The 12,816-nt window shown below is 33.6% G+C and overlaps 1 protein-coding gene across 3 annotated transcripts in view; it reads left to right on the top strand.

Annotated features, from left to right (window-relative positions):
* KIAA0586 (KIAA0586 ortholog) overlaps positions 1–12,816 on the top strand; it is a 93,834-nt gene that overhangs the window by 29,367 nt on the left and 51,651 nt on the right. For all 3 annotated transcript variants that reach the window (XM_019644743.1, XM_019644751.1, XM_019644732.1), the window contains exons 14-21: positions 1,204–1,431; positions 2,812–2,986; positions 3,817–4,011; positions 5,526–5,713; positions 7,640–7,747; positions 8,833–8,913; positions 9,147–9,340; positions 10,691–10,809. In XM_019644743.1, the coding sequence (XP_019500288.1) occupies positions 1,204–1,431; positions 2,812–2,986; positions 3,817–4,011; positions 5,526–5,713; positions 7,640–7,747; positions 8,833–8,913; positions 9,147–9,340; positions 10,691–10,809 (1,288 nt within the window). The remainder of the gene's footprint in view (positions 1–1,203; positions 1,432–2,811; positions 2,987–3,816; positions 4,012–5,525; positions 5,714–7,639; positions 7,748–8,832; positions 8,914–9,146; positions 9,341–10,690; positions 10,810–12,816) is intronic.

The raw sequence follows: 12,816 nt of genomic DNA, 5'->3' as shown, positions 1-12,816 counted from the left end.
ATCTTAGCTGTAGAGGGCAGTGTCACTGGCCCTCATATGTGGGATCCGAACCGGGGCCCTCTGGCATCCCAAGTCAGTTCTTAACCATCGCGCCACTCGGCCGGCCCCACACTGTAATATTTTTATTTGACAGAAATTGCCATATACCAGAAGCAATGTGTGACATGGAGCATTGTTATGATGGAGGATGATTTAAGGCATGCTTCAAAACACACCTTCTCTGAACCGTAGCTCACACCCGACTGACTTCACTGAGCAAGTTGAAACATGTCACACACTGTTACTAAGGTTCAATGTGCTGCTTTCTGTATTGAAGATCCCTGCCTTTCCGTTGGATGGCACTCAGCAGCAGCATTCACCATATTTATTGATCACAATGGAAAGGCTCTGTGTCACACATTGTTTCTGGTATGGCAATTTCTGTCAAATAAAAACATTATGGCGTGTTCTCATCCACCTTATTTACCGGATCTGGCACTGTGCAACTCCTGGCTCTTCCTCAAAGTCAAAATGACCATGAAAGATAAATGTTTTGAATCGATTCAGGACATTGAGGCAGCCATGACAACGCTACTAAAGACACTCACAGAAAAGAACTCCCAGAACTGCTTCAGAAAGTGGCAAGAACGATGGGATAAGTGTGTTCAAAGCAAGGGAGAGTATTTTGAAAGGGATTAATGGCAATATGTCTTTTACTGTAAAAATTTTTTTTAACTTAAACATTCACTGTATTGTTTGATTACACTTTGTATATCACTGTATTTCTGTGGATTCCATATGAAATATATTTGTTTAAACCTTGAAGCAATTTTAATTTATAAATATGTATTTCAGAGTTTTATTACAAAGTTGTTTACCACTTTGGAAACTTTTAAATTTAATTTTTGAATAGTTAGTACAGTCATATGGTTCAAACATCAAAAAGTGTAAAAAGATCTATAATGAAAAGTAGCCCTCCTACCTCTGTGCATCATCTACTGTTCCTCCTTTTTCCTGCTTCATAAGACAGCAACCTATTTAGTTTTTTGTTTATTCGTCTAGAGAATTTTTATTAATATGTAAGCCAATATCACTTATTTATAAAGCATTTAAAAACACTAAACTGTATTTCTATTACAAAAGAAAATAAATTCTAATACTTTTGATGTCGAAGAATTATTACTTGAATAGATTTAAAGTAATTTTCATTTTTGTTATGTTAAGGATGAACTGGCAAAGAATGATTATGAACAAAAGAGATTTGATCAGAAGAATCAAAGGACCAAGAAAACTTACAATATGAGTAAAGCTATTAAAACCAGTAAGCAAGATAAAACAGTAAATAGTTCTGTAATTCCAAAAAAACATCCTCAAAAACAAAAAGAGGAGCATTTTAGAAATTCACCTGTGAGGAGCATGCCTGCTTCAAGCTTACAGAAAGAAACAAAAGAAGTAAGATCCTACTCTGGTTTTGTGGCACAAATGTTACGTTATCACTCATTATTTCCTTTATGATATAAATAATGAAGTGAATATGAAAATATTTTAAAAATAAGAATGACTATACAAATATAAACTATCTTTATTTTTTTTTAAAGATTTTTATTGGGGATTTGGGGGGATGGGAACAGCGCTGGGGAATTGGGAGAAGGGGAACAGGCAAGTTGCTGTCGTTTTGTTCTTCAGTCTAGTTGTGGAGGATGTTGCTTCACTGGCCCAAGTTGGCACCATCATTGCACTCTTCCTGGGCGAGGCAGATCAGTTGCTGGCTTCTGGACGGCTGCTCACAGTGGCTGCTGGCCGCTCACGCTGGCTGCTGACTACACACGGTAGCCCATGGCAACCCACTGCCACAGGGGCTGCAGTCTACGCCGTTGCCAGCAACTCACGGCAGCCCAGCTCCAGGTTGAGCTGTTGTTCAGTGTCTTAGCTGTAGAGGGCAGTGTCACTGGCCCTCATATGTGGGATCCGAACTGGGGCCTCTGGCGTCCCAAGTCAGTTCTTAACCATCGCACCACTTGGTCGGCCCCTAAACTATCTTTAAACTATTGATTTTTAGTGTTTTGGACATCCATAATATGGAAAGTACTGCACAAAATACATAATTCCTTCCTTCTGAGATCTCACACTTAGAATCACAGTATTTTAGTTATAACAGATATATCTAGAGATCAGCTAGTCTAAAAATTAGTTCATGGTACTAAAAATTGTATTTCATCTTTGTATGTGTATATGTGTATAACATTTTGTTTGTTTATTTTTCATTTTAACAAATATATGTTTAGTGCCTAGCGATTATGAGGCATGGTACTAGATTCTGAGGGAATGTTTTGGCCTCTCTAACGAGGCTGTAACATTCTTAATGCTAAACATGGATTTTGGGGCAGATTAATAAAATACCCAATTCAATACTTAGCATTTAGTAGATGCTCAATAAATGGTACTTTTCTGTGGCATTTAGATTATGATTGAAGGTGGTGGCATCACAAATGTAGGAAATCATTTAAAAACTTGATTTGTTATTGTACTTGAATGTAATATATAAAATGTGTCTAACCTTTTTGGTGCTGAAACTATTCTTAGTGTAAGAACCTTTATGTTTCTTGGGTGGATGATTTTTATATTTAATTTTCATGCTTTTGAAAACTATAAAACTTTCAAACTATAGCTTGAAAACTATATCCAGAATTTAAGTGCCATTTAAAATAGAGGACCTTTCTGACCCGATCATTCTTATTATAGTACTTAAGCTTGCAAAAGGAAGCTTTAGAAAAATAAGATAAGTATTTGATGACTATTTTGCTAGTGAGTTAAATAACTTTGTGTACTTAGGGCTTTTTGAAAGCAACACCAACGATACAAGATGAAGATTATATGTTACAAATTTATGGAAAACCAGTTTATCAGGGCCATCGCAGCACTCTTAAGAAAGGACCATATCTCAGATATAATTCCCCATCTCCTAAGTCCAAACCACAGAGACCAAAAGTAATAGAACAAGTTAAAGGTAAGGAACCTTGTTTTTTTGTGGTAAACCTCATTTTATGGCATCAGTTTAATATGTAATGTTTAATTTTTGCTTTTCTATTTATTACTTGTACAGATCAAATTATATACTGCTTAGGGATGGAAAAACAATTCCTCCTAAAAGAGTAGGAAAGAAATAGACCTGATTCAAGGCACAAGAATAAATGGGGGAAAAAATAGGATTAGATGGTATCTAATAGATAAAGTGTGATAAAATTTGCATTTATGAGATGATGAGTCTTGAACAATTTAAATTATAATCTAGGGAAAGGAGACATTTTCTTGAGACCTTGATCCATCATGTTCTTTATGAACAGAAATTTCAGCCATATGCTGTGTGTTATAAAAGTGCACCTCTGTAGGTTTGTTCTCAAAGAGCCATAGGTAGCAAAAGTGAAAAATTTTTATGGTGCTTTTGTATACAACTAGAAGTATCTTCACTTATCTCTGGTTTTGACTCACACCTACCACATCACTAGTATTTTTAAATATAATTATTAGAAAGTTTTATTGGAACATAGCTACCCTCATTTATTTATATATTGTCTATGACTGCTTTCATGTTACAACGGCAGAGTTGAGATGTTGCAATTGAGGCCACATGGCCCTTGAGACTAAAATACTTGCTAACTAGCTATTAAGAAAAAGTTTGCCAACCCCTGGTTTATATGTTACTTCTATTTGGGGGCACTGTAACCTTATTATATAGAATGAGATCTTTATGTGAAGAAGAGTTGTGTATTTCTAGATGGTTAGATAATAGATGTTCAAACAATGTTTAAAAACATCTGCCATCGATGATTATTACAGGCACTAAAGTAAAGTCAATAAGAACACAAACTGACGTTTATGCAACAAAACCTAAGAAGACGGATTCTAAACTGCAACATTCTGTTACTACGCTGCCCCCTGGTGATCAGCAGTATTTGTTCAGCCCCAGCCGAGAAATGCCTACTTTTTCAGGCACACTGGAAGGTCATCTAATTCCTATGGCAATTCTTTTAGGTAAGAGCCAACAAAATTTAATAGGGTAAATTTAAAATTCTGATTAGCAGTAGCAGAACTTACAGAATGGTGCGGACACAATAGTCACCTACCTACCTTTTCCTTTATGGATTGTTTATATTGGTGGGTTGGACTTCAGAATGGGTCTTACTCTGTGTAATAGCCATCTCTGATATGTTGGGTTTCTGCTATAGTTTCACTCACAGGAAACATTCACTTAGTATTTTAAAATCATTGCTGTCGATGAAACGAAAATTTAAAAATGTTTAGACATGTCATAGACGTTCATAAAATTAAAGAATTCAAGAATTTTGACTCATGTAATATCCTCATGGCTTAGGGGAAGTACTTTAAAGTACCTTTTTTTATGTACTTTTGAACTAGGCTGTGATAAGCAAATATTGTGTGGTTGTGTATTCTAAGGCAGTAGTTTGTTATTTACTTATTTGAGGTCTCTCAGGCTCATCATTTAAAAAATTCACTAAATCACTTTTGCTTTCGCTAGCTCTTCAAATCTAGTTAGCTATTTTTTTCTTTTAGTGCCATTGCTATTTTTTCCTTCATTTTGATGAATGATTTAAATATAAATATTTTTCAACATGAGAGAATTTTTTATTTTTTTATATTATGGGTTAATAGCATGTCAGCTTGGTCACTAATGTCTGCTCAAACATGCCTTCTGCTGATAGAATAGCTAATACTTATGAAGTCCTTACTCTGTGCCAGGTACAGACCTAAGCACTTTACGTATGTTAATTTATTTAATCCACCCTATAAACACATGATGATATGCCAGTTTTGTAGATGAAGAAACCAAGACACAGAGGAGTTAAGTAATTTTCCAAAGGCTACACAGCTAGAGTGGAGCCAAGATTCAAGCCCTGGGCCGTCAGCTTTATTTAGAGTCTGCTTGCTTTTTTTTTTCGAGTCTGTGCTGTTAATAAGTGCACTGTATTGTCCCTCTTTACTTGGAAATATAGGAAATGAGTTGAAATTTTGAAGTGAAAGCTAACAAGTTTTTGACAGCTATGATAGTTACCAAATAGTCTGCCTACCTGCTATTTTTTGGTAGTCAAACAGTATTTTGTGGTTGGTTTCATTTCTGTTCATGGTCGTTCTATGAAGATTTGAAAATAAAAATAATAAATATAATGCAATACATTTTAGTCTTGGCTTTGCCACTTACAAACTTATGACCTTTGGCAAATTATGGGTTTCTAAACCTCTGTTTCCCCAACTGTAAAATGTAGATAATATTATACCTCATAGGATTATTTTGAGGGTTAAGTTAGATAGTGTATGTGAAGTGTTTACTCATATGTATGCCAAATAAATGTTAGTCTCAGCTAAAGGATGACATGGTATGTTGACAATGGTGAGGATAGAGGGAAAGATGATTGCAGATAGTACTTTTCTTTCATATGAGAATTCAGCCATAAAGATCTAGGTCGTGTTTTAGAATTTTTCCTTTGTTTCTGAGATGGTTGACTCATTTTCTCCCCCAAACTTTTTAGGACAAACCCAAAGCAATAGTGATTCCGTGCCACCTGCCGGAGTAATTGTAAACAAACCACACCCTGTAACAGTGACTACTTCTATTCCTCCATCAACTCGAAAAACAGGAACTGAAGTAAAGAAACCTAACATAGCAGTTGTAGAAATGAAGTCGGAAAAAAAGGACCCTCCTCAGCTTACTGTACAGGTATGCTAGGATGCATGAACAGAAATGTTTTCGGAAAAAAAATCTTTGGCTTAACTTTAAGTTCTTGAAATCTGTTTATTCAATTGCTTCATGAAAACTTTGTTTTCATTATGGGTCTCACGTTCTTTAAAACTATGGTGTTAATGTGATGTCCCTATTCTTGTTTTGCACGAGTTAGCTGCCTTTTCTAAGTCAATGACTCATATCCAGGTGACTCAATGAGATTCTACAGGGAACAATTGAACAGTATATTATAACTAATTTTTAAAAAAGACAATGTGTGTGACATATATAATTAATACTTCAATCTTTATACAAACATATATAGGAAGACTGGAATGGAGAAAGGACTTGTATGTGAAGATTAAATATTCAAGTAGTCAATTCTTCCTAAGTTAATGCATAATTTAAGTGAAATTGTGATTAAAAAAACCAACTATGACCTTTTTTTTAAAAAACTTGACTTTAAGATCATTTTGATATTTGAAGGAACAAAGGGTTTAGAAAAGATAAAAGGTTTGCTACTGATACTGTACAAAAAAGTATTTCAGAAATAGTGTTGATTATTTAAAACAATGTAATATGTGATGGATAAATCAGTGGGAAATAGGATTCTTGTAAATGGAATGATGTATGCTATAATTGCTTAGCAATATGGAAAATAGATCAGTTTTAGACTCTGAAATTCCTATGGTACAACACATGAGTCCCAAGTAGGCAATAAGCTAATGTATAACTACAAAATAGAAAAATAATAGAAGAATTAGAAGACAATTGCATGGAATCTTTATCAAAGCTGAAGCTACATCTGAATATGAGAGAAGAAAACTTAGATATGATAGAAAAATAGATTTGAATCTATAAAATATAAAACTTAAATATGTAAAAATTCCTCAATAAAAAGGAAAACAACACATAGTGAGAACATATGAAAGGAATATGCTAGAATGGATTAATTTTTAAATATAAAAACCTCCATAAATTAATAAGAAAACATAGATGCAAATCCAGAAATATTCAAAGAACATGACTCTACGGAAGATGAAATACAGTTTACAAACAAGCAAACTGAATAATTTGAATCTTGCTAGTTACCAAGATAATAGATAATACAAATTAAAATAATATACCTCCGTTTAAAACTGTTGCTGTTGAAACAGTATTATCTAATTTGGGTTAAGGTTGGGTAAAACTTTAATTGATTCCATTTTTGATGATGTAAATAGAGATCATTTGGATTACATTTTGGCTGTAATTACCAAGAATCTTAAGTATTCAAGCACTGTGGCTCAAGAAGTTAATCTAATATCTGGCTATCTAGTATAATGAAGAATTTTTTTGTAGTGATTATATATATATATATATATATATATATATATATATATATATATATAAAATGAAAATATTAGGAAAATCCTAAATGTTTACCAACAGGAAAATGATTAAATAATTAAGGCATGTATATTTGTTGAAATATTATACAGTCATTTGAAATATAATTATGAAGTCTATATAGAAGCACGATAAGATGTTTATGACCTAATTACAATGAAAAATCGGGAATGAAACTATTTTAGCATGCATAAGTGGATAGTACAAAGATAAAGGGAACAGTGAATATGAAGTTATCTCAAGATAGTAGGATTTTGTGTGTTCCCCCTTATTTTCCAAATTTTATAAAATATCTTTTAAAAAATTTGTTGGGGGCAGCTGGGTGGCTCAGTTGGTTAGAGCGTGCGCTCTGAACAACAAGGTTGCCAGTTTGCTCCCCGCATGGGCCATTTTGAGCTGTGCCCTCCTTTAAAAAAAAAAAATCTTATCCATTAACTTTGCAATAAAAATTAGATATATGTTGTTGATACATAGATTGATGAATATTTGAGTCAAAATGATGAACAGAAAGCTGGATGTTGTGTTCTGTTGTAGGTATTACCCAATGTAGATATTGACAGCATTTCATATGGTAGTACTGATGTCAGTTCATCCCTGCCTAGTCCCAAAGAAACATCTCCTCCTGTGAACACCTGGATACAGGTATTATTCAGAAATTTATCATATAGTTTTGAGTAATGTCTGACTATAGATTTTATCTAATGTTATCTCATGCAAAGTTTTCCATTATAATTATAATCCATTATAATAATTTAGGTTTTAAGGAAAAGATTCAAAATGAATCTGGAATTGCTTATGAACTTGAAAAAACAACTTTAAGATCCTTACATTTATAGACATTCTGAAAGTGATAATCCTTAGTGTAACTTTTTGGTTTCTTAAGTTGTAAGACTCTCATATGTGAAGAAAGAATTTCTGTCTCTTTGGAAAAGAATCTTCATTTAAATGGGAATTAAATATAATATTTCTGAATATGTATTTTATAGTGACAATTGAAGTTCATGTTTTGAGATGTTACTTTGTCATTATACTATTGACATGATGCAAAAAATAAGCGTTTCTTCCCAGTATTTATTTGCTATTGGGTAAAAAGTTGTAACTCGACTACACAGCAACATAGCACTGTAACTTTTCCAGATTTCATCTATAGTATCTCCTGATTCAAACCTCTGCTTCATCTAATGTACTACTGATTCCCTCTAATGTATTATTTATTTCAGTTATTGTATTCTTCATTTCTGACTGGTTATTACGTTATTACGTAAAGAAAAAATAGATTCTTTATTACGTTTTCTAGCTCCATTTTTGTGTTTCCTATCTCATTGTCGAAGTTCTCACTGAGATCATTGAGCGTCCTTATACCAGTGTGTTGAACTCTTGAGTCTGGTAGATTCTTTGTCTCCATTTTGTATGATCACTTTATCTTAACTCTAGGAGAGAAATCACAGGGTATCAATTGATCAATTGACTTAAGTTACATTGTTGATGGAGTCCTTGACAGAAGAACTTGTATTCAATCTTTTACAGCTATTGAAACGAGAACATAATGGCTTTGGGGACTATCCTGGATTTCATTTACTAATGAAATCAATGCTGAACAGGATATTAAAATTAAAAAATAGGGTCATGTAATTACAACCTTATGCTATGGGTAGAAATATGATAAATTGTGTACAAATTTAAAAGACATTAAGCACAATAAAAACTTTCTGAAAATGCTTTCTTAGACTCCAGAATTTATGAAGCTAGATGAAGAAGAGGTGAAGTTTCCAGGAACTAACTTTGATGAAGTATTTGATGTCATACAGGTAACAAAGCTTAGAAACCATTTTCTACCAGTATTTTTCCATGTGAGAGACAAATGCGTGTGTGTGTGTGTGTGTGTGTGTGTGTGTGTGTGTATAGTAATACAACCTAATTGAAATGCTGTTGATTAATTTGAAAGGTTAATTCACCTACCTAAGTTCCCTGCATATACTTGTCACTCAGTAAATGTTGAACAGATACATGAACATAATAGTTTTATTTTTATTATTACCAGGAAGAGGAAAAATGTGATGAAATTCCAGAATACTCTGAACCAATTCTGGAGTTTAACAGAAGTGCTAAAGTTGTTTCTACAAAATATAATGGCCCTCCATTTCCGCCAGTTGCTTCTACTTTTCAGCCTACCGCTGATATTCTGGACAAAGTAATTCAGAGAAAAGAAACTTTGGAAAATAGCTTAATTCAGTGGTGAGTTTACAGTGGTGTTGGCGTTAACAGAATCATAGTAGCAAATGTAAATGGAAAGTGTTAAGTTTTGGTTGAAAATCATCCTTGTCTCCTTTTATTTATTAAAATTTTTTCCCTTTGCTATATAGTCACTGGAAACTGATGTAGTGCTGAGGGTTTAACTAACTGTTGGAGGTATTGTTTCTGTCCTTGAATATTTGTACTTACACTGTTTATTATGGCAAAAGAGGCTATTGTTAAGTACCAAAAGCCCTACAAATGTACATGTTCTTTAATCCAGTGATTCACTTCCGGAAATTTGTCCTAAGGAAATAACTACAGTTCTTCTATTAGGCCATAGATTACTTAGTATATAGGGAACTTATTATAATCAAGGCACTATTTTGTTTGTTACTTATATAAACTTAAAAAAAATTTATTTATTTAAACTTATGAACTATTTTTACCTGTGAGAAACCTTAAGGACATTATGGAATAAACTAAACTGAATATTAACACTGTTATCAAGATTAGGTTTAGAAGAAAATTTAATGATGTTGAAAGATATTAATAACACTGGTATATAAACGAAGCGGAATACTAATGATGTAACCGTGGCTTATAAGGACTCTTCAAAATAAAAGTGCATAGGAAAAAAAGTGGAAAAATATATGCCGAATTGTTAATTGTGTTTATCCCTGAATCTGAGATTATGAGTGAGCCTTATCTATTTTTACAACTTTTATATCGTTTCTGATTTTTCTACAATGAACATCTGTTACTTGTATAATAATAATTTTTAGTCAGCCTGTTAGCTGTTCTAATGCACAGAAGCAATCTCCTATTTTGTTCCTCTTACCTTCCCCCTTCTCCTTCCCGTTCTCCTTCCTAAACATGACCTTGGGAATAAATTTCCTGTCTTTTTAAAGAGGAAAACTACTTACCTGTATTGCAATCTATGTATTTATTCCTTGAAGAGAGGGGAACTGGACTGCTCTTCTAGCTCTGATCTTGTATGGTTTTGTATGTGTGCTTTCAGAGTAGGGAGCCCGACCTTTTAGGGGCATGATATGCTAGATAATCATTGACCTAAACCTGATTATGAATTTAGAAGGTCTGTTAAAACTTTTTCATTAGACTAATCTGAAAGATTTTTAATTTTAATGAACTATCTCCCACATAAAGATCTGTTTCATGTGGTTTATTTCACTCGATACATTTGATTTTCTTCTTTCCAGATTCAGTTTTCAGAATGCTTGCTGTCACATTTAAATGTTTGTGTCCATGGATTGAGGTTATTTTTTAGGGTGGTGTTTCTAACATTTTATACATTTTAATCAAATTTAGGAATCCTTAACTTTTATCTCCTAGGGTGGAACAAGAAATAATGTCAAGGATTATCTCGGGGCTCTTTCCAATCCAACAACGGGCCATAGCTAATGCCAGTGTTTCAGTCAGTGAGGCAAGTGAATCATTGACTTCCGACATTGGTAAGTGAATCTCTGACTTTTTTGTTATTAAAAGACAAAACGTTCAGGTCCTTGTGGATTTATATATTCTAGAGGTCAAGTAGTCCTTGGCTGACAAAAGATAAGCTCTGACTTCCAATATCACTTCCCAGACCTTCTCTCCATCACCCTCTTATCTCATACTGCAACATTCACCCTCTCCCATCCCAAATCTCTCTATTATTTCCTGTAGTACTTTGTATGTATATCTTTGTTATGGTAATTATCACGTTGTATTATGCTTCATTTGCATACCTGTTTCACTTACTATACAATAAATGACTCAGGGTTAAGGATGTTTCTCCTTTAGTGCCTAGCCCTTGAGTTACACCTAATAAGAGCCTAAGTACTCACTGAATGGATACACAAGGCTCTTTCTTTCTGGAGCCCACAGCATTCTCTCCTTCCTCCTCTTCTTTCTCTTCCCCTTCTCTCTTCTCAGTCTCCTTTCTCCTTTTCTTCCTCCCCCTTCTCCCCTTTTCTTCTCCTTCTTCTCCATCAGCTTTTTTGAGGTATAATTTACTTGCTATAAAATTCACCAATTCTAACTGTAAAGTTTGATGAGTTTTGATAAATAAACATGGCTGTACACCAGCCATGTGATCACGATATTGAAAAACATTTCCATCATCCCCCAAAATTGTTCCCTCATGCCATTGCAGTCAATTCTTTACCTCCTCCCATGCCCACCGGGTCCTAACAACCACTGATCTGCTTTCTATGGCTGTGTTTTTGCCTTTTCTAGAATTCTACATATATATTTGTAATCACACAGTACATAATCTTTTGTGTCTGTCTTATTTAGCATAATGCTTTGACAATCATGTTGTTACATGTAGTAATATTACACTGTATGGATATAATTTGTTAATCCACTTACCAGTTGATGGACATTTATAGTCTTTTAGTTTTTTGCTATTATAAGTTAAGCTGTGATATGAATATCTGCAAACAAATCTTTTAGACACATCTTCTAATTTTTCTTGGTCGTATGGTAAGTAGATGTTTAACTTTACAAGAAACTGTTACACATTTCCAAAATGGCTGTTCTCTTTTGCATTCCAACCAGCAGTGTATGAGAAGTCAACTCAGTTGCTCCACGTCCTCCCCAACGCCTGGTGTTGTCAGTGTTTTTATTCTGTCATTCTGTAAATATGTAGCGATATCTCATTGTGGTTTTTATTTGCATTTCCCTAATGACTAATGATGATGTACAGTTTTTCATAAGCTTATTTGCCTATATGTTTACTTTGTTGAAGTATCTTTTTAAATATTTTGCCCATTTTAAAATTAGGGTTTGTATCTTCCTATTATTGAGTTGTGAAAGTTCTTTATTCTGGATACAAGTCCTTTATTGGATATTTATTTTGCAAATATGTTTTCCTACCGTGTAGGCTGCCCTTTTGCTTTCTCAACATTATCTTTTGAAGATCAAAAAATTAATTTCAATGACGTTTAATTTATCAATTTTTCTTTTATAGCTTGTGGTGTTTTGGGTGTACTATTTAAGAAATCTTTGCCTAACTCGAGATCATTAAGATTTTCTTCTATATTTTCCCCTACAAGACATATGGTTTTAGACTATACATTTAGGTCTGTGGTACATTTTGATTTAATCTTTATGTATGGTGTTAAGTAAGGATCAAGATTTATTTTTTTGGTATATGGATATCCAGTTCTAGCATTATTTGTTGAAAAGATTATCCTTTTTCCCATTGAATTGCTTTGACACTTTTGTTGGAAATTAATTGGCTATATATGTGTGGATTTGTTTCTGGACTTTCTATCTTGTCCCATGGATCTACAAGTCTATCTTTGTACCAATGCCATACTTCTTGATTACTGTAAATTTAGAAATAATTCTTGAAATTGGGTAGTGTGAGTTCTCCAACTTTGTTATCCTTTTTTTACATTTCTATGTATCATTACCTCCATTTTTTCCTCCTTCTTTCCAGTCCTGAATAACCTACTCTTCCTCCTTTCTAAACT

This window comes from Hipposideros armiger, unplaced genomic scaffold (assembly GCF_001890085.2).
Source record: "Hipposideros armiger isolate ML-2016 unplaced genomic scaffold, ASM189008v1 scaffold_5, whole genome shotgun sequence".
NCBI lineage: Eukaryota > Metazoa > Chordata > Mammalia > Chiroptera > Hipposideridae > Hipposideros > Hipposideros armiger.
The sequence above is the reverse complement of the archived record's forward strand: the minus strand, read 5'-3'. Positions and strand labels throughout refer to the sequence as shown.